General features: G+C 34.0%; 1 protein-coding gene across 1 annotated transcript in view; it reads left to right on the forward strand.

Annotated features, from left to right (window-relative positions):
• Window positions 1-23,649, forward strand: part of LOC149786033 (E3 ubiquitin-protein ligase rnf213-alpha-like) — a 260,766-nt gene that overhangs the window by 43,662 nt on the left and 193,455 nt on the right. The window contains exons 7-9 of the mRNA XM_089978105.1: window positions 11,178-11,482; window positions 15,794-16,056; window positions 19,251-19,484. Of these exons, the coding sequence (XP_089834231.1) occupies window positions 11,178-11,482; window positions 15,794-16,056; window positions 19,251-19,484 (802 nt within the window). The remainder of the gene's footprint in view (window positions 1-11,177; window positions 11,483-15,793; window positions 16,057-19,250; window positions 19,485-23,649) is intronic.

Below are 23,649 nucleotides of genomic sequence, written 5' to 3' on the forward strand. Positions count from 1 at the left end.
GAGAAGAATAAAGCAAGCTGAAAAGAGAGCTAAAAGAAGGATAAGCAAAAGTGTACTTTGGAGCTATGCCATCGTCTCTCGTAGACGGACAGATGCCAAGAGATAGATAGACGATTGATCTACTGCAACAATAAAATATGCACAAGTCTTTAAGGATGAGTATATACAGGATTCATAGATAGAGTAGTAGTGAACATGTGTAAAATGATGTTGATAACATTGCTGTAAAAAGTAGTACTGAAGTGTCTCAAATTACTTTGCTGATAAAAAATAGATCAAAACAAAGAAGCAGCCTGGAGTTTTATGTTAAAACACAAAATAAAACTAACAACAAAAATAATGAACTTGAGAAGATGGTGTGTCGTGTTGGACAGAAGATACCATAGTTAGTTGTCCTTATATATATTACTTATAACCCATATAATGCTCTTGTACTGAAACTGTTACGCGTTATAAAAAGAAATAGAATTTTGTTTTTAAATGAATTGAATTGGGTAGACTCCCTTTCAATACAAATATTTAACATATGTGACAAAATGTTTGTGATATTCATGTTGTATTTTATTTACATTAAATGCTTTTACACCACTCCCTTGATAACTCGTGCCCTGATAACTTGCAGACCCGCTTATAATGCGGGGTCAGGTGTGGATCCCATTTTTTTAAACCAGAAAATACCCAAAAATTGATCCCTATTTGCTGAACTTGAAGAAAATCGCCATCAAAATTGGTAATGGAACCCTTGATGTATCGCTTGTTTTATCATTGAAAATGGTAGATAGGACCTGGAAATTTTAATCAACACTATGAAATATCAAATTTAAAAATAGGTCATACAATTTTTTACATTTTCTTTCCAAACAACATTCCTAGTACACCGCAATTAACGACATGTGAGGAAATTTTTATCAATGAAAATGTCACTCATGCTGAGTGGAGGCAGTACATTAATAAATAAATACAGATTAAATAGTTTTGTTATCAGTTGAAATTTTGTGTTCTAGTTCTATCTTTTAGTTGCTACAAAGTGTATTCATCATAAATGCAATGTGTCCTCTTGTAATTGACCGCTCTGGTGGCCTAGTGGTTAGAGTGTCCGCCTCGGATGCGGGAGGTTGTGGGTTCGATCCCCAGCCGAGTCATACCAAAGACTTACAAAAATGGTACTAACAGCTGCCTCGCTTGGCGTGCAGCATTAAGAGGTTAGAGTTAGGACTGGTCGGCCCGGTGTCAGGATAATGTAACTGGGTGGGACATCATGCCATATGTCTGCAGCATGATGCCCCAGTGCTAGACATCACTAAAAACTGCCACACTGCAGACATCATAACGATAAGACTGAAAAATTGTTAAAGCTATGTTAAAAATCCAAATCACACACACACACACACACTCCTCTTGTAATTAAACATAAAATGTGTTAATCTACCTTAACAGCTATGTCCGCGAGCATTTCTCTGAGAACCTAATTAAGTGCCAAATGTTTTTTGATAACTGACTTCCGGAAGTATTTGTTATATTGTTTCACTGAATTAAAAGCTGGCCTCCTTTGTATTATCATATTAATTATGTCTTTTGAATCAAATAAAGGAGGTGGAATAAAAGAAAAGTTAAAAGGCATGAAAATCCTACAAACTTAAAATCTAGTGGCCCCGGTCGTATGTTGGGTGAACTCACTTCATTTGATCAATCGAACACTTATAAATGTTACTGTCTATGTAACATAAACTACCTTAAATTAACTGATCTTTCATAACTGATCAAAGATAACAAGGCAGCCAAGCAAAACAAATACTTTGTAAAATAAAAGAGCTTGATTTCACAGATACAGACCATTGTGGGCATGCAAGTTTTAGAGATTTCTTGAACTGGCACTTAGAGATATCCTCAAGAGTGATAACAAGTTACATTATTAATTCCAATTAATTAATTCACAACATCAATATTGTACTAATTGAGTAATACAAAAATTGAGTTTTAATGTAAACGATTGTCTCATGAAATAAATGTCGCGTGTTTTTTAAAAAAAAAGGAATCTTGTTTGGTGGTGTATCAACAGTTAGTCTAGTTCCCTGCTCTTTGGACTCCCAATTTGGCAAGATAATATTAAACACCACTATGGGAACCAGACTCATCAAGAAAACAAAAAGCAGTGATGTAATACACAGTTTTTTTTCACATACACATGATGGTTGTTGAAACCAGTTGGAATGATCTTTCATATGTGGGACATTTTGAAAATGAATGTTATTTAAACAGAACAATGAACAAGTTCATTAGAAAAAGCGCATTATTAAAAATTATCGTCGACATGATTGTAAAATGAGGATTCAGTCAATAAATAGCCCAGTTCCCTAACGCTGCTCCCCCCCCCCCAATTTTCTCAATGTCAAAACGATTTTTTTCAATTTTTTAAGGTCTCTCAGTAACTCACACCTCGCTCATATTGTGGTCTATGTTTGTGGACCCCGTTGTGCGCGAGTTATCAAGGAAGAGGTGTTTTTTGTGTATTTTGGTCTCCCTGTAAACAGAATGTTCGACATGTTGATATTTTCATTGGTATTGTTCATACATTGTATCAGTGTCTGCTGTCTCTCTTATTACACCTGTCATACCTTGGGCTGTACTGAACATTCGCTTCGTATTTGTTTTGGGGCCGAATAGTGGGCCAAATAGCTATTAGGCATTCAACCGAATAGTAGTGGTCAGATCAAATATGAATAGTGGTTACGTGACATCTGTTTCTGCATATGCGGCTGCTACAGCGAGTGGACTGAAGTAACTCTCTCATTAACATAATATATGCTGTGGTTGCAGCCAGGTGTTATCTACTGCTTGGACCAAGATATTGTAGTGTCAGTAGTCTCATTTTTTGTGTACAGTGACTGAACATTAACGTTCAGCGTTTGAGGCTTGAGCAGGTCAGCTGCTAGTTAAACTTCTTAGTTAATTTTACATTAAATTCAACTTACAGTTGGTTAGTTAGTGATGGATAAGTGAAGTCCAATTTGGAATTTTTTCAAGATTTGTGACAATGAAACAAAAGCAATGTGCCAGTTGTGCAATGCAGTCATTTCTTATGGCGGTAGTTCAGCGAAGTCGTTCACAACAACTCCACTGAATAACCATTTGTCATACAGACACCCGGACAAGTACAAACAGATCATAAACGAGAAAGCAGCAGCATCAGCCTTGACAAGTTTGACATCTGGCATTCAGCAGACGGGAAGGACTCAACAAAGACTAAGCGACATCATTGACAAGAAAAAAGTGGTCTATCAATAGCCCAGGGGCACAGAAAGTACACCGGGCCATTGGAGAAATGATTGCCGTTGACATCCAGCCATACTCAATTGTTGATGATAGTGGCTTTAAAGAACTGATTGATGTACTTGAATCAAGATACGTGCTACCAAGCCACAAATTCTTCAGTGAAAAAATCATACCTGATATGTATGATACAGTGTGGGTCGTGTCCAGGCTGCCATCAGTGAAGCAAATTTTTGTGTCTAACTACAGATACTTGGACAGCGCAGACAACGACAACATCTTTCATGAGCTTAATGGCACATTGGATCGATGACAAATTTGCACCCCAGGCTGCTGTCCTTCATTGTCAAAAGTTTAATGGACAGCACACTGGAACTCGACTAGCTGATGCTCTGCTGGACATGATGAATCACTGGAATATTGAAAAACAGCATTTTACTGTTTAGTTTTAGTTTATGTATTAAATTTACTGAATTTAAACTTTTGCTTACATTTGAAATTTTTAATGTTGTCAGTAGACCTATTTTGTACACTATTTGTATTCATATTTGGCCAAATAGTTGGTCCAGTTATTTTTATTTGGCTGAATCGTGATAATCACCTATTTGGTACAGCCCTAGTCATATAAACACTTGTACTGCATAATTTATTGAACTTTGTTAGAAAGTTTGTTGGAAAGCACTTTTTGAGTTAGTTTAGCCTAAAGTCAAGAATCTTCAAGAGGCTTTTTATTATTAGCACTTCAGATCCTAATGGTCCTGAAGGGAAAGAGATTGGGCATTTGTGAAATAGATTGAATCGTCTGTCAGACATGTACTAAGTGATGCTTAATCAGAGAAAGCAAGAGTATTCTAGTCTTAAACTAACCTGTAATGAATGGAAAAAGGTGCTACAAGTAAGCTTCACTGGATACAGTGAAAAATTGATAGCCACTGGCTTCTCTTGAAACTCCTTGGAGGCTATTACCATACATTTTTTTTATATTCAGTTATAACCATTTTATTTTGTCTTGACCAAACTTGGTATTTCTCATATCAGAGTTAAGTAGTGTCTGCACAATATCACATCACATTCTGAAGCCAATACTGTTGTACGATCTGTAAATAAGTCTGTGCTCTGTGCAAAGGGAAAGTTCATCTATGAATATAAACAAGAGCAGTGGTCCTAAGATGGAGCATGGATCATCAAATATCTAACAGTAACTGGTTGAATTCTTAAGACAGATATGACACAGAATCATTGCGGTTATCTCAAGTCTTACATTTTAATATTGATAGTGACACATTGTGATCAGCTAAGTAAGAAGCCTTCCTAAAGTTCAAGAATTATACACGTTAAGTTCCTTATGCTTACTTCCTGCAGCCAGAAGTCTGTGAGTTTTATTAAAGCAGTTTGACAAGAATGACACCATGTGAAAATCTATTCTTTCTGAAAGACTGAAAATTTATTGAATTATAGTCCTACTTAATTGTCAGTTTCTCAAAATTGTTAGATAATGCAGGGAAGAAATTTAATAAGCCTGTCATATCCATTGTCCAGCTGAGAGCCATTTTTGTGAACAGAGCTTGTTTTAAATGTACCTTATGTCATGAGTATGCTGTAGTTAAGAAATGAGATAATGGATAATGTTATGTCTGAAAAAAGTGTACAAATTCATGAGTGAAGAATTTATAGTCAGCATCAAAATGTAGGTATGTTTGTCATAATCAGTTCAGCTATTGACAAATGATCCATCATAAATAAAATTAAATGGTCTGAAAAACATTTGCAACTGATTATCTTTTGATTGTAAGAGGTTATTAAAAGCATTCTAACTTGTTTTAGAGAATTGGGATATGCTTACTGATATAGCTTTCCACATGCAGAATTGGGTGAGAGACTTTGTAGAAACAGCATTTTTTAACACCTGACAAACTGAGATTTATTACTGAAAATGTCAAATTGGGAGGTGATTAAAACCCAGTAAATTTTCCAAGGAAATTAGGAGTTATTTGTTGATTATATTCCAAAATGGCATATGTGAGGAAATATTTAGCTCACCTGGCCATCGGATCATGTGAACTTATAGTATGGCCATGTATCAGGTGTCTGTCCATAATCTGCTCTTTAACAGAACAGTTATTCCAACTCTGTAAGCCATATTTCTTATCTGATATCTATCAAAACTTGGAATACAGTGTGTTATGACTCTATGGTCACAAACTTAAGTAACAGAAAAGAAGCAACAAGATTGTTATAACTTAACAAACAATCTAATTATTAAAGTGATAAATGAAAATGAGAGAGGAACTTAACAGTATAATGAGTGAATCCAAATTAGTCCTTATAAAGGTCATTGAAAGTCATAAATGAATGAAAAGTCCTTTATAATTTTCAATACTGGAAATGTACTGGTCCTCCAAGAACTGTGATGTTGTCAAGATGGCATTGTCCAGAATTCTTTTGAATAATTTAACAGTTCCAGGATAATATTAGAGTCCAAATAATGAGCACTTTCTATGACACCACTGAACAGTCCAAACAAATGTTTTTCCTCTAGAAAAATATCGTAAGTACAACATAAAATACTTCTGTAGACTTAGATGAGGAACACAAAAAGTGTGAATGACTCCAGAAATCAGAATGAATTTGAATGCCTAATTTTCTCCTTATATACACCATATATTGCAACTGTAGCTTGCCATAGACCCCATGTGACAACATACACTATTGATTTGCGACAAACTAAGTATATTCACATGACCTCATGTAACCAATGGGAATCCACAGAATGTTTCTGGAAAGATTGATAACCCATCAATCACTGAGAAAATATGCCATAGGCACCATTTTAAGTCTTGTTTTTACGATTATTATTACTAACTGTCAACACATACGTAAACATCTATTTATAAATCCTACATAATTTGTGTTCTTAACAGAGCCAAATTATGTGCACAATTTATAACAAAAGATATTCTATAGAGCTTACAACCATGAATAAAAATTACGAAATTAAAATAAAATCATACACCAGAAGTTACAAAAAATACAGATATACATAACAGGTGGTTATGTATATCATCAGGATTTCATTGAGGATGATAATGAGCATGATTGGTGCATAATAATGCGATCTTGTATCAGATTGACTGAGGTTGTTACTGCTCATCACAGCATATTTTTGATCCATCAGCCTGCTGGTATATTAATGAGGTGATCTTGTATCTGATTGGCTGAGCTTCTCAACACTCTTGAGTCCATATTTATTATCTGGTTTTGATTTGGTATTTAAGGTAACATCATGAAGATGTTGGCTTTTACCAGTAGCCAATTATGAGCAATATATTCACATTTATGAAGTTACCCAGCATCTGTTTAATCAGCCATTATATCTGTGCATAATAATAATAATAATAATAATACTTTATTTATAGAGGGTGACTCAATAGTGAAGGTCTATTCTCCCTTGAGGCCCTCTTCAGAAGAGTATAACAGTACACATTATAAGAGTAATTACTGTTTATTTTAACATGTTTAATATTAAAATACTAAATTTGTTTATATTCTGTTAGAAACACATGCATGCTCATGATATCTGTTCTTAAAGCTGGTAATATTTTCAGCAGATTTTACATGCAGTGGAAGCTCATTCCATAGAACTTTACCAGCCAGTATTGAAAGCTTGTTTTAAATTGCTCTGTTCTTGGTTTTGGTGCTTGAAAGTTTCTATGTGACATTGATCTCAACTGGTATTGTGTTGAAAATGGCCTGAATAAATCCTGAAGATACTCTGGTGCAGCACCCTGTAGACACTTGTGTACAATAACTGCTGTGTGAAAATCTATCCTTTCAAATATTGTGAATCATTTAAAGTTATGTAACAATGCTTTTGATGGATGATCAATAGATGCATCTAAAATAATGCATCTGCCCATTTCTGAAGTTTATAAATTCTGTCAAGCTGAGATTTGGCATAGTTTTCCCATATAGTCAAATGGTAATCTGTTGTTGGAAGAATATTTGAATTGTAGTATAGATTGTTAGTTTCTGTAGGTATTTTTTGACTCTGCAGAGTAGGGCAATTTTGGATGACAATGTTTTATAAAGCTTGTCAATATGGTCATCCCATTGTAAATGATTATCTACAGACAGACATACAAGCTTTTTCATGTTTGACATTTTCTAACTGATGATTATTTTATTGTAAGAGGTAGTTCTGGGTTCCCTAACTTGTGTAGCTATTATGACGTCCCCAAAATCATATTTTTTGTTTTACCTTCATTGATTACAATCCTATTTTGTTGTGCCCAATTTTGAACTCTAAGGACCAAATCTAATCTATTTCAGATAACTTCAGTATCAGAACTAGTTGTATATACAAGGTTGCATAATCTGCAAACAAATCTGTATTCTTGGATTCATTATTTAATGGTAGGTCATTTACATAGATCAGAAGGAGGAGAGGGCCTAAAACAGAGCCTTGAGGGACCCCTGAATGAATAGTGCAAGTTTGTAAGCTAATATTGCCAGTACTTACTTGTTGAGACCTTTGGTTTAGATATGATCTAAACCATTTTAAAGAAGGATTATCAAGCCTGTAACAGTTCAGCTTTTGCAGCAGAATTTCATGATCAATGAAATCAAAGGTTTTCTTAAAGTCAAGGAAAACAATCCCACTCATAGAACCAGTATCCATTTTTTGTAGCCAAACATCTGTTGATTTAATAAGTTCTATTTGGTACTAGTGGTACTTTCTAAAACGTGATTGTGCCTTATGAAATAGAGAGTAGGTTTCAAAAAAATATATAGACCTGCATAGCTACTTGCTTTTCAAATAATTTTGATAATATATGTAGAATAGATATTGGTCAGTAATTCCCTGGATTGTAATTTTCTTCTTTCTTAAAGATAGACGTAACCTTTGCACATTTCAAGGTATTTGGAAAGTTACCACTCATTATACTTAAGTTTATAGCATGCATTAATGACACTGTTGTTACTGTGCATCAAATTTAAGAATTTATCTGCCAATACCATCCAAACCAGAGGTTTTATTAATACTCAACTTACTGAGCACATCAAAAACATCAGTTTCACTAATATTCGCCGTTGAAAAATATTTATCTTCAGCATTTTAGCTCTTATAAATGAAAGAAGAGCATCAAGCGCAATTGGGAAGTTAGTCTGGTTCTGAATACAGTTAATGGAGATGCTCCTTATTATCTTAAATGTAACTTTAAATTTGTTGAAAATTAAAATTTGTATGAACTAAGATCCATGTCAAACAACAATTTATATTTATAAAAAATAAATTCAAAGTTTATAAGAAAAGTTTTGCTTTTTCTGGAGCCTAACTATGGAATTCCATATGACCTTTAAGTCAGCTGACTCGTGCCAAGCTTTCAAAAAGCTTCCTAGTCAACATCTACAGAAACAATTATTTTTATGAGTTTGTTTACTTCAGTACTATCTATCTATCTATCTATTGATCGATCGATCGATAGATAGATAGATAGACACACACATACACACACACAGTCAAACCTGAATACAGCAGCCAGCCATGGGGAAAAAGCAAAAGTGCCTTTGTAGAGTAGTGACCTCAGGATGCAGGTGCAGCTTCCAAACTTGGTTCAAGACAAATTTACGTATAATGAACTGAACAGCATCTTCTTTATTAGTAGTAGTATTATCATTATTATTATTTCACATGTGTTATTATTAGCAGTAGCAGTATGCTACCAAGATACATGTATTTAGTTTAGTTAGTTAACAACAATGAAGAAAACCACAACTGTGTACATGCACTCATTTATTTCTCTCTCTTTAACTGAGTATATGCAATGTTAGTCCAATAATGTATGATATCGACCCAGATATTCATGTTTTGTGGGTCAAGGTCTTACTGTTTAAACAAGTGTGTAGCTTGTTCCGATGTCAATTAACGTCTGAATGAGAAGTCAGATTTTCAGGAATATCTCACACACTTGGTAGCCCCTATTGATGCATTTCTACAAATTAAATTGAAGTCATAATGTTTTATTCAGACTTTACTTTGATGTCTTTTTCTAATAAATTCAAATTCTTGCACAAGCAAATGGATGTGTTTTCAAGTTCCATTGGTCTACATTTTATTCGGCTTGAATGTAATGGAAGTCGGGAATGCCGAATTGTATTAAGTTGAAGTATGTTTCTTTAAAAAACAAATAAAAATATATTAATGTTTAAGAGAATGTTTAGATAGCTTTGTTTTGTTCAAGATACTTATTCTTTTAACCGACTTTTGCTTCCAATCAGCTATAGAACTAGGTGGCCTGTAAGCTAAACATTGAGTACTTGCTTGGATTGGGCAAGGGATTATTCAACTCAGATACTCTCCACTGCATTAGTATCTAGATCAATGTGTATGTTACAACTAATGGAACTGCCTACATAGAGAAGAACCCCCACATCGATATGCTATCTTTTCTTTCAAAGTTGAACCCCTGTATTTGGAGAACCAGATCGTCAGTATCATCAGAGAGAATGGACCCAAATACTGATTGGTTTAGTTTCTGTAACATTAATTTAATCTCGTTCAATTTAGGGAGGATGTGGTTGATCTTTAGGTTGTCTACTTGCAGACTTCTTTTGAAGAGGCCAATTAGAGCTTTGATCATTTGATTGATTTTCAGAAATAGCACTATTCCATGTAATGTGTTTAGTCTTAACATATTTCTTTTCATCACCTTGCTTATTTACATACCACACATGAAGAAGATATGCAAAACTTGTCTGTTGTACCATGACCAAATGTAGTAGAGTTGGATACATTAGAATACTTAATATGAGACTGATGATCAGATTTACAAGAAGACAGTGGCAATTAGATACCTGAGTAGCCTTAGAGGGAGAAGTTACTTTAACAGCATCACATAATTATTTACATGTTAATAAGTTGCACTTTTTACACAAATCAGATAGTGTTTCATCAGAATATGCGCAGTTGGTTATTTGTGCAACAAACTTAGTACTTGTATTGTTACACATACTGTTTCTTTTAGAGTGTGGATTGGTGTTGTGCATTTACACTTAGTTTCATTACATTCTGTGAATATTGATAAGGTGGTCTAGAATCTGATTGACTGAGCTTGTGAACATCCGAGGAGTTTATTTTTTTAATCCAGTTTTGCTTTGATATGGTATTTAAGCTTATTTTATCAAGATCTAAGATGGGTGTGATTATGAATATTAATGTGGTGATGTTGCATCTTTGGAGCAATATAGACCCATCAATGGAGTGATCTTGTATCCAATTGGCTAAGCTTGTGAGCACTGTTGACAGCATATTTCAGACCATATTTTGAATGTAATATTTTATAATTTAGATTCAAATGAGTTCAGTTATGAGCAGCAATCCGGGATATTAGTGACATGATCTTGCATCTTTACTAACCAAGTTTTTGAAAACTCTTTCTATTTGATAAGACATGCTATGTGGGGTTGAATCCAATTATAAGATGAATGTGATTATGAGCGAGATTTAGATATATTAATGAGCATCCAGGCTGAATAGAAGGTTGAAATTGAACCTGCAGCCATTTTGTTGGTGAGTCCAATGCCTTAACCACTAAATCATCAAAGCTTCCTTGGCATGGATCTCAATGGTTTCCAAGTTATGACTACCGGTACATGTATGGAGCGATGGGGCGGGGTTAAGGATAGACGTAGGAATCTATGCATGACTGTACAGATTAACTGCATTCATAAACTTACAGTCATCATAAATAAATTTTGAAAAAGTTATGAAAACTCGTACAATTCAGAAATACTCTCATTAATTGTATGCTTTGAGTAAGATTCTTTCACTCAGTTTTAGTATCTCTTATTTCATTCCTAATTGTCTTAATATGGTTAAGTGAATTTTTTATATTTATCTCATGCAGATGAATGGCATCAGTTTGATGGAGTTGTCTATCCTCCAAAAGAAGAAGAAAATTTCCTGAAGAAGTTTGCCAAAAAGGTTGTGCAATTTTTTGGAGGGAGTGCTACTGAGAGACACAAAAGAGATCTAAATTTTAGCTTGCTGCACTTTCAACCAGAACTGTTTTATGCAGTATTGAGAGGCAGAGACCCTCAAGGATCAGTTGCTGAAGCAGTTATACAGCTTGAAGAACTTTTCCATTCCATGAGAAGAGTTTACTCTATAGACAGACGCTGTTTCTCTTTTGAAAAGGATTTTGAGAGACAGGTAGATACTGTAAATTCAATTTTATTTGCATGATGATTTATTGGAAATTCATCCATGCAATTTAAGAGATTAGAAGTTGTTTTGTTAAAAGTAAATCAATACAGGTGATGTATCAGATCTTAACTTTAATAACTGTGAAATAGTTTGACAGTGAGAAACTAAAATTTATTAGCCAATAATTCGTAGTCAAATTACAGTTTTTATATACTCATCATATTAACTTATGAGGTCTTTTCATACATTCCTCTGTCCATTACCAGTTTTGTTTCTGCACAACAACTTTAGATGTGCACTATTTGCAGTTGGGTACTCAGCACTTTATTATTTAAGTCATCATTTGGCAATTCTGCAATAAATGGTATTATTTTAGAATATTGCTTAGCGAATTCTACCAAATTTCTTATGATAAGAGTTTCCTTTCAGTTGAATCACTATAATTTATAGACAGTGAATCTGCAAGAATGTTGGTTTGTCATAGAATATGAGTTACTGGAAGAAAAATATTATGCTGAAAAGTCCATAGCCAAATATCTTTGACCAGAAGCAAAAGATCTCATTTAGATCCACCTTATTATTTATGTAAGCAACATATGTTGTATTGTCAGTTTTAATCAAAATGTATTAAAAAAAATTGAGACACACAAACTCTGTAAACCATAAAAAAATTGCTCTAAGCTCAATAAATTATATGATGGCCTGTCTCCTATTTTGCACTCCATCTGCCTTTGGTAGATTAGTGTTCTCCATTTACAAGAATTGCAACATTAGCACCCCAACCAGACAGAGATGCATCTGTTTCTAAGTAAACCTTAGGGTCTGGAGAGTGTATGTGTGCCCCATTCATCCTGTGAAGGCTTTTAACCCACCACTGAATGCCCTCTTTACTTTCAGATGATAATGTATTGAGTGTATCATAGTTGTCATTTGCTGACTTCAGAAAATATTTCTCTCCCACTCTAAATGTCTGTAAAGGAGAAAGGACCAGAAATAACCATTCGAAATGAAGAGGTAGAGAGGCCAGTAAGATGTGAATCCTCTTTGTACATGATGAGTAGGATAAAACCTCTTTAAAAATGTGAATAATTATCTTGTTAACAAAGATGTGTGGCAAAGATATGGTAAACTCTTTGGAATTGAGGATGAAACCTAAATGAACTATGATCTGAGTAGGGTCAGGATGGATTTTTCAGGATTTACTTGGAAGCCTGCATTTTGCATAACATGCAGTCGAACTTGTGTATAGTTCTCACAAAGAGATCTGGCATGATTTCTGACCAGGGAATCAACTATATAGTAAGAGGACATAATTGCTCTGCTCCGCAAAAAAGCAATAATGAGTTTCAAAATATTAGTGAACATCATGGGACTGCATGCTAAGTTAAAAGGTAAACAAGCAAACCTTTTGTTGGGAACTTGACATCAGTCAAGATACCTGGCTGTAAGATGGTTTTTCATGTTTTGAAAAATTCTTTATTGTATTTCTAAATATGACCATTAATGTTCATGCCTTGTAAGGGTAGCCATCAATCAGGTTCTGGTTTGCTTTAGTTGCGTGATATTCTGTCACTGTTTCTGTCGGGTGACGAAACATTTTCTGGCTTTTCTGTGGATGATGTCCCTTTCCAAATGAAGCACAATTCTGAGGCTGCTACAGAGGACATTGTCCTGGTTTATTGAAAGATGGGAACACTATTCTGGAGATTAAAAGGAAGGACTTTTCCTTCCAATTATTGAAAAATGATACGTGGGTTTTTACATCAGATAGTTGTCTCTGGACCAGTCTTTGTCTGGTGGCCAGTCACCAGTCAGTGGGGTTCCATTATTTGTCTGTGGATAGGGATTAGATAGATACTGACCCAATCCCCAGTCCCCATTTGTATGATACCAGTTAATCCTGAGAGGGATAGGGAGGTGGATTGAATGGGCAACCCAATTCTTTCCTATGTTCACTTTTAATTTCTTTGGGATGTGGGGACACTTCTTTACATTAAGTCATTCTTCTTTCCCTGTCATTATTCCCTTGACTTAAAGGTAGTACAGACATTTCCAGCTAAGGACTTATTTTGTCTGCTCAGGCCAGAGGCCAACCTAAAAGAGGGTCCCCACCCTCCTCCTACCTGTCAGGCCAGATGTTGGAGGATGAAGTCTGGATGTTTGATAAAGCAGTAAATGAAGACACAATGATACTCACTAGTGTGGTGAGATTCTAATAAGCATCATGACATCTAGATCTCTAATTGCAGATGCCATCCATTTGTAGAATACACTGCAACAGTGAGAGTGGGTATTCCATTTTGTTCTCTTCACCAGTTGTGGGATCATTGGCCTCCCACTGAACTGGCAAATTCAGCTGTGCAACAGATTATGTGCTAATGATATTAAAATTTAGTTTGGGGTTATGTAATACTTACCCGATGCTTTGCCAGATTCCTTCTTCCTACCCTGCACTGATGTTCCACTCGTTAAAGGCTACCTTCAGATCATTCTGGAGGATGAATTCTAATCATATGATCAGCAGGATGAGGTAAATATTACATCATTAAAAAACTATATATATAATTATGAACTGGTTATGTTGTTCTAACATTTGGTGATTGCATGCTAATCATAAACAAAGAGTCCCATAGGAGAGTAACAGAGGCAATACAATTTTTCATAAAATTGTCCCTCACTATAAAGGCCCTTAGTATATCCGTGTCATTGTTATTGCATGTATGTGAGTATATTAATATGGTTACCATTAAATTCATAATTTTTTTTATCACTGCTACTATTATTTATTTCACTTTTTGTATGTTTTCTGTCCATCAGCCTGTTTCCATCTGCACAGTAACCCGAGCTGTTTACTGTCTACAATTATTGTTCTTTGCAGATGACTTACACTTGGTGTAAGTAAGAACCCTTAGATAATCTTTTCAGGGCTCCATAGGTTTAAAGCTGGTGTGTCCAGCCTGTGGCCTACAGGTCACATGTGGCCCAGTCCTTCACATTGTGTGGCCATGAAAGGCAGTCCTTTTGAAAATATGCATTTAAATTATTATCTATTCCATTTTTCTGTATTTATTTCTGATGATGTTTTATGTTTCTATCACAGTATGTGACTGTTTTATTGAACAGTGTTATTACAACCTTGTAATAAAAATGTAATTAGTGTCATTTAATAATTGTGTTGGATTTTTGTATTTAGTTATTAAACTGTTCTTGTTCATGCAGCCTGCTACCTTAAGCTTTTTATTTGTTTTGCTCCCTCCCCTCCCCAAAAAAAATTGGTTGGACACCCAGGTTTTAAGTAAAAGTCACTGTGACTGATAGAAAAAAATGATTTGGGTGTCAAGAGATCAAAGGTCAAGGTTACAGATTGAAAGAAGAAACATCTTGGGGTTAAAAGATGATAAATTAAGGTCACTGTGACTAAAAGAAAACATTGTTTTTGCATAGTCACATTACTTTAATCACGTCCAATGTTTGTGGTTGGCATGCACATAAGGTGGTGAAGAGACCTATTTATTTTTAGGATGAAAGGTCAAACAAGCTGATTTTGGTTTAAAGAAAAATACATTTTTTTCCCACTGTCTTTGACCAAATTTTGTGGATGACTTGCACTTAAAGTAATAAAAATATATGTTAATCATGGGTAGCAAAGTTCAGAGGTCATTGTCATAGTAAATTTAATAAGCAAATAATAGTCTTTTGTATATTAAGTTTAGTTCAAAACCATATAATTTGACCAGAGGTTGAGATTTCTTAGACCCATTGGTCAGTCATCTCCCTAATCATACCCAACTAATGTTTACATATAGAACTATTGTACAATGGGCAGGTATATAATTTGCCATTCATGGTACTCTTGACTTATCAGAGCCAGTTATAATATGATGTCATATCATCAAATACTCTACTTGTCTGTTTTGATGCACTATCAGAATAAGTACTTTTGATCATTCTTGTCTATATAGTTAAGAATAATATTCCTACTGGGTCTTCTATTTAAAGTCTTCAAAAATGCATAAAACAAGATTTCTAGTTTGGCTTGTTTTAGAACAGTCTCAAAGGGTGAAACTCTTGTGGATTGGAGAAGACTTCAATTTTTACTTCTTGATCCTTCAGAAGTGACACTCCACCAGTTTTCTCATTGATGCAGCTTTCTTGTGACATGAAGTACTTAATTTCCCTATAATTTTATTCACTTCTGCTTGCAAGTTTAAAAGAAACATTACTCAGGCATTTTCATCATTGGCATTGAGTTATGTATTACATGATTAGTGAGTGTTACATTTGTGTAGTGAAGAAAATATCTTCCATTTTCTTCAGGTAATAGAGTCCATTTTGGCTCCAATTTTGAAGTCCTTTGAAAATACTCCTCTTCGTGATTGGAAGGAAAGTGCAGCAGATGCAGAAATGAGGATGGTTAAAGCCATAACAGTTCTTTCTGCTGTGGGATGTTTGAAATTGGACTTGAGCGAAATGGAGCAAAATCTTCTGGCCAAAGGATTACTTGTGCGACCCAATCATGAGGATAAGAAATGCTATGACTTAGAATGCATAGGCAAATATGTACCCAAGAACAAAATGAGGTAGATATGATCTTTTTCAGTCCTAAGGACAATGAAAGGAGGCCTTGGACGTGTCCATAAAATCTAGTTTTGTGGTAAACGATGAAATGTTTAAACATTCCAGTTTGTTAAAATGAAACTGAAAAGATACATAAAATGATTTGTAGGAAATAATCAGGGTTTATTCTAGCAGGATGCAGTACGCCATTGGCACATCAATATGACAGATGAATCACACACATAATGTTTGGGGGTCATCCGCAGATACATTTTTTGTAAGAATTTGCAGCATAACAGTACAAAATTTTGTAAAACAACCACATTGATGTGACACTTTCATCTTAAAAAAGTATTTGAGGATGCAGCCATATTTAAAATCATGAAATTATGCACTTAAAAGATTTTATTATTATCTCAGTTAACAAATTATCACAGATAACATGCATAAACAATTACAAGTGCATTCTATATAACATCAAGACTTGACAAAATACACTTGCTGACCTTGAAAACAGCGAAGCCTGTTTATTAAAATGAGGTGACATTTGATTGGTATTACTGTATGGTCAGACATCAAGATTCCTATCATTCAGTGAACATTTCCCATCATTTTCTGGACCTGCCTGCCAACCTGTACATTTGTACTGAAATCACTTATAAACAACAGACTTAAGGAACAGTATGTGTAGCAAGAAATATAAAAACATGATTTTGTCTTCATATCCAAATGTCCTACCAGATTTGGTTTCAATCTGGTATTTCATATTAGATTCACTTGAGTTGGTGGTGAGCCACTGTATATTGTACAAATTGTTTTTCATGAGCAACCTTTTCTTTACATTGAAGCATCATCTGGAAATGTTAATCAGTAACCAAAAACACATTGAAGGCAAAGAGAACAATCAGCCTATTAAAAAGTACAAAACAATTGGCATAAATGTATAAAGAGGAAACAATTATGTCAGGTTGAGAAATCTAGTCAGTGTCCTCGACAGTGGGCTTTAAAATACATTTTCTAAAACTGAAGTGGAGTTTTAAGGCTGAATTGTGCCTCACAAACATTTTACCTGAATTTTATGTAGCCTTGGGTGTATCAGGCCAGTCTCTTATACAATTTTTAGATGTATGTTTTTTAAGTCAACTATAGCAGTACAAGATATATGATACATGGTACATGATATTTCATTACACTTTAATAAAAATTGATCTAAATGAAGGAAAAATTATTAAATGCCTTATTAGGGTTGGCAAGTCTGATTTACAAGTAATGCTACAATTTTCTTGTTTTCCTTGACTGAGAAATTAGATAACATAATTTACTGCAAGATTATGATTTTTATTTCTAGCGTAACAACAATGTAAGTGTCAAGCAAAAATAAAAAAGTAGACTGTAACTAATACAAGATTTACCTGTTTTATATCACTACCAAAAACATCTCTTCTGTCAGAAATTTACACAACAACTCAGACTCAAGGTACCATTTCTTATTTTCCCTCCAGATCTTCTTGAAACATTTGTAAAAGTGCAGGTGTGTCATAATTAGCGATTGAGATCCCCAGTCAGTAATCATGTATTATTTGCTAGGCATGAAAAGACAAATTTATACATGCATTATTGACATTTACCTGATGTCCATCCCTACCATTTGGACCTGAGTTAATGCATTTTACTACATGAGTAAAATTTTACATCGTTTACTACCTGAATAAACTATATCCATCGTTTCATTGTCAAATTGTTGTGAACCATTCACCCCTTGTCTTTGTATTGCTAAATTAATTGTATTTTTCATCATTAAGTCTGTGCGTTCTTATGTTAATTAAATCCAATATTTGGATTATATATACACGCACATATTCATAATCAATTGCTCATGCAAGTCATCCATTATTAAACATTGTATTTATATCATTGTCAAAAGTGTTCTGTTGTGAATCCGAAAATCCCACCTGGTTATCTTGTTACAAATATTTACAAAGGGTAGTAGCCTAAGTGGTATTAAATTTGATAATGCTCAACCACAGGGTAATTTCAGTTAAATTTATTCAACAGTACAATTGCATGACTCAGATAGATCTATACTGGCAGAGTCTCAGCAAGGTTTATACAGTTGATTGTTGCCAATATATGTGATGCTTATTCCATATTTCCATTATTTTCTGGAGACATGCTATCTATATGGTAAACTCCATCAATACTATTTGTGCACAAGTGAAAATGAAAACATATTTATAATTTACTTAGAGGTGGTAGTATGTATTGTTGTCAATGTGGGCAGCACCTTCATGTACTTGGTGAGTTAGTGTAAGAATCTGATGTTTTGCAAGAAGTTTGCTCAGAATCAAAAACTGGTATTGCCTTCATTGAACATAAACAAAATACACCAAGACATAAACAAAACCTTGAAAGAGCATAAATTAAGCATTTATGGAACCTAAGTTTTTATTAGGAATGCTGACTAATATGTCTACCAATCAGTGACTTTACCAGATGTTTGGTAAGTCTCATTTTGAAAATTACAGTTGTTTGTTTAGACCATTACCAGACCCTTTTATGGCAAAGATCACATAGAGCAAGTTCATGAGAGCTCAGGTGAACAAGACTAACTTAAAGTAGGAATGTTTCCTTAAGCATGGGGCTTGAGTGGTATGCTAGTTTTAAAACAGGCTGAGCATGCAAGTTTCAGTCAGATTTGATAGGTATGTTAATGAGGATATGCTCTATTCAAAGTTTTATTAACACTTGTTTACTAGCAAATATGTGGTTTCCATATTAAAATAGTTTAAAAACTTTTCCACCATGTGCTATGCAAAATTGCCTCAGCTGTTTAAAGTAGATAAACTTTTAATGGGTTGTTGTTTAAAAAAAATTGTAAAAGAAAGCATTCAGAAAAAGCACAAGAATTTATTGTGCACTGAAACTTTATGTTATGTACAAAGCCATTCTCTCTCTTGAAAAAAAATCAAAATTTTTCAAAAAGAATGCTCTTTCTTCAGCAATTTTCCAAATTTTCATTTTGAGGGCATCTTGAGACCTCTTAGTGAAGTACTGCTCAGGTCAACAATGTCAGACCCTCTCTATGCTCTTGTTAGAAAAAATAAACAAGGTACACCATTTTTTGTAATCAGTCTGTTACTAAATAGATTACCTGTAATTTATCTCATAAGAAAGCTTTTGATGTTCATACTTATTTTTTATTTCTTTTTTTCTTCAGACCCTTGGGTGATTCCCTGCAAGGTTTTATAGAGTCTATGGCCAGAACTGCCAAAAACCCCCATGTATTTCTATGCATGCCACTGCACCATTTCCTGACTGATCAGGTGCAGCCATTTCAAAGTGTGCCAGATGACACATCCCATGATAATCGTGAACCAAAGTGGTGGGGCATTGTACCTTTATCCAAAGCTGTTGCTAGTTTCAAGGCTTTTGTTCTATCCAGTTGGACAGTGTAAGCATTTATAATGAGTACACATGCACATACCTTGATTTCTCACCCATGTGATAGAGTATTCTAACCTTACTTTTCTTATCTCAGACAGGTTGTCTCAGTCATTGTGTACATATTGCACTAGGGAATACTTTTAAAAAAAGAAACCTTGTCATCTTCTGCTGTGTCTGACGTAGTTGTTTTAAAATCAAACAACAACATACATAACACAAAAAATCCATATAGAGACTTAAGGCCTCTCCATCTTTGAGAACACACCATACAAACCAGTTTGAGAGGGACAGACACACACACATGAAGTTGAGCTATTTGGTACTATGCTAGAAACTAGTTTGTTCCACACAGCCTGGACAATTTTATTCTATTTGTAGGCCTAACTCAGTAAATTTTCAGGTGAGTTATTAAATGTAGCTAAAAGTACCTAACTAGTTTTAAATACTTCATGTAAAACAAATTATGTACTGTTAGATACATTTAATGACACTGACATGAAAATTTACTGAGCTACAGATCGGATAAAATTCGAGATGCTGCATGGAATGAACTATAACAGAAAACACTGATCCAAAAGGAAAAATAGAAACTTTCTCAAGAGCTACCCTAAAGATGGCAACAACTTAAATTTTGTGTATTGTCAGACCTGCATTTTTCAAACTTTGTCAAGTATCCCCAAAATATCCCAGTTGAATCAAACATTGTACACAAATGAAAATTCCTGCACTTACCAATCATATTGATCCATTCATCATTCCACATGATATTTCACAAGATTTCCATATAGCATATCATTACACTAGTAATAGCAACACTTGCCATATTTCCATAGAAGAAAATAATAATTTCCAAAAATATCATGAATTAGAAATCCCCTCCATCACTACACTGTATGGCAGTCTGTACCAAGTAATGTATCGTACCATTGCCTACCATATAACGTTTTCCAAATTATAACTGATGAAAGTTAAAAGTTAAAAGTTATCCAATTAGAAGATATTAATTACTTATTGTTGCTTTCATGTGACATACATTGATTATTTGATAATTCATCAATAATATCAAATGGTTTTATTTTTATTTTTTCTCATGCATAGCACTTGTTTACTCATGGTTGACAGGTTGCCGAGTTGCCCTCATTAACATATTCGTATAAATGAGCTGTACTATATTTTGAATAACAATAACATGGGGTTCAATATGCTTGTTGCGCAATACTTCCAACACCTAACAGTGATAACTTTTTCTTGATTTCTTTTTCCTTTTCTAAGAATGACATATCTAGCTAGAGTCAACTTAGATAATTATTCTGATTTTCATAAAAGAGTACAAAACCTTATGACCTTTAAATAGAGTGAGAAGCAATAATAGTACCTGATGAATACAGTGTTTTGAATCTGTCAAATAAATTGCAACAGTGCAGGGTTATTTTAATTTAATTGGAAATATTGGGTGAGAAAAATAATCTATGTCGGCGTTTGTACCAAGGCAAGGAAATCCCAGTTGCACCGTTACATTAATTGTCTCCCCACTCAGCATAGCCTCATGGGGAGACAAATAATATAACCCCTTGACTAGGATTTTCTTGTCTCGGTATCAACCCCAACATATATTCTATTAGTAGAGGATAACATTTTTCATGACTTAAGTTTGCAATTTTCTTCTTCCTGTTTTGTATTAAAAGTTCCTGATCATGTCTTGCACTGTAAAAGTGCATGTTGATTGGCTTCCAGACATGTATGCTTCAGCAGATATCATAACATAAAGAAACATCATGTATGGTTGTTGAATAATTGACAATGAAGTACTATATGATATGTCTCATTAAATGATGAAGGAACAGATTTGTAGGAATGATGCTCATATCACAAAATTAGGCAGTCATATAATGTACTGAAGGTTTTATCTCACTTTGCCATTATTTCAAGTAAGTTTATGTTATGGCTCTGCATCCATTTTACTTCATGTTTTGAGCATCCACAATGATCAAAAACCGCTTTAGCACTTTGCACCAAATTTGTATGCAGCATTCTGGCATCAGGGCCTTTCATATTGTTTTGATGATGCCTATCTGCTATCATTTATGGCTGCTATTACTTAAATATTTTTTCACCAACACTTTACAAAAGAATTGGAAATAATTTTATGGAAAGCATCCCTGCATGAAGTTGTTTAAAATTTAACTTGTACTAATCTGATCTCCAATATGGCCACCACAATGGATATCTGAAAATCATATTATCACTTCATCTCCTAGATGGTTTCAAAAATCTTCTTATGATGACTAGTTGGTCCTAAATGCATGGAGTCATTGTTGTCAGTAGTATCATTGAATTCAGTAGATGGCAGTAGGAAATGAACCGGTGCTACATTACTTCCAGTTTATTTCTGCTTTACAAGCAAAGAACCAAGATATTTTTATCTAAAATTGTATAATCCACTTACCATTCAATGAAGAATATTTAAATATTAAGTGGGCAAGGTAATCTCCCTTAATTTTCATGAAACAGTATGTCTCTAATGTATCAAACATTGATAAAAGTGATTGAGTGGCAGTTTGCTATGTTCTACATATTCAAATGAACCTGAGATTGCTTAAATATACTTGTGCAAAAAGACGAGTATTCACATGTTTTGCAATAGACCAACAGCAAAACGAGAGTGGTTTGTTTTATTGAAAAGATTATTTTTTTAATGTTATAAATATTCAGAATAAAAAACAAATTGCACAATGCCAGAGTTGATATTGGGACTTAATTTTTATTTCTGATCCGAATACATTTTTGTGATTTTTGTTTAGATACAAGATTTTTTATGATAAGGTAAACAGTATTTTTTTTTAATTGACCATAGAATTAGCAATTTCTTTGGGACTTTTAACAATAACAGCTATGTCTACTTTGCACTGAATTGTTTTTTTCTTCTTGATTATTGAAGCACAACTTTAATTGAGATTTTGAAAATAATTTTGGATTAAGACTATCAGAGTATTATTTATGGTGAAGGCTATCTCTTATAAAAAATGGGTGTATTGATTTTGATATTAAGCCCGTGTATGCTCTTACTGAATTTTAATTTGATTTGGTTTAACACATTGCAGGTTATGTAAAACAGTTTCCAGAGAGAGGATAAGAAGGAATCAGAGACTTCTCTATCCTTAATAAAAATTGTTCATAAGAAAATAAAATTAATATAATTAAAATTTGATAAAGGATTGCACTAAATTCTGAACAGAAGGAGTCCAAAATTATTAAGATATTCTGTTTTTATTAACAGAATAAAATGCCAAGTGGCAATTTTAGTGTCTTTTAGTGCTAGTATTTATCTTTTGATTTACTCAGTATAAAAAAGACATTATTTGTTTTACATGTATTATAAATCATACATTCTTAGGGATAATACATCTATAAAGAAATTCACGTAAACAGTAAAATCTGAGAAGAGACCAAATATTGGGACTAGGTTATTTGATGGCTCCACCTGTTGGGAAGATAACTGGCTTTGATCCCTGATGAGTGCATATCTGATATCCAGTATAGTCAACATGGCAGTCATTTGAAAATCTTGTTGTTACTCCTCCAAAATTGAAAGTCATATCAAAATGGTATGGGGTTTTCACCACAAGACTTCTAATGATGTCTGATTGGTCGTGAATAATTATGGTGACAATCTTAAGACTAGTATGTCCACCACAGTAACTAACTTGAGACTCTTGCTATTGCTAAAGAATATCAGAGATGTTTTCAACATTCAGCAGCTAAAAGGAAGATTGACTTTATTTTTAATTCTTGGAAATTCTTTTTGCCCAATATTGCTTCAGGCCCTTGAGAGAACTTTGTTTATATTGGGCACCTACAAGGGGATTTATATAAATATCTGGGTGTGTGCCTCAGATCATTTTCAGTATTTTTAAAGTTTCCTCTTGGATAGATTGTTCATAGTATGTATGTTTTGCTCATGGTCTTACAACAGAAGTATCATTATTTGGCTGAACATGAAGATTTCAGTTTGTAAGAACTGAATTGTACCATATAGCAACAGCACACCCAATAGAAAAAAACACTGATAAAATATGCCCAATCCCATTCTTGCATATTTCATTAGCTATTTATCTTGAAATTGTTTGTAATTTTGAGAATAAGTTGTCAGTTGGGGATTATTTTTAGATATT

Source organism: Sinohyriopsis cumingii, chromosome 12 (assembly GCF_028554795.1).
Source record: "Sinohyriopsis cumingii isolate HCF-2022 chromosome 12, ASM2855479v2, whole genome shotgun sequence".
NCBI classification, from domain to species: Eukaryota; Metazoa; Mollusca; class Bivalvia; order Unionida; family Unionidae; genus Sinohyriopsis; species Sinohyriopsis cumingii.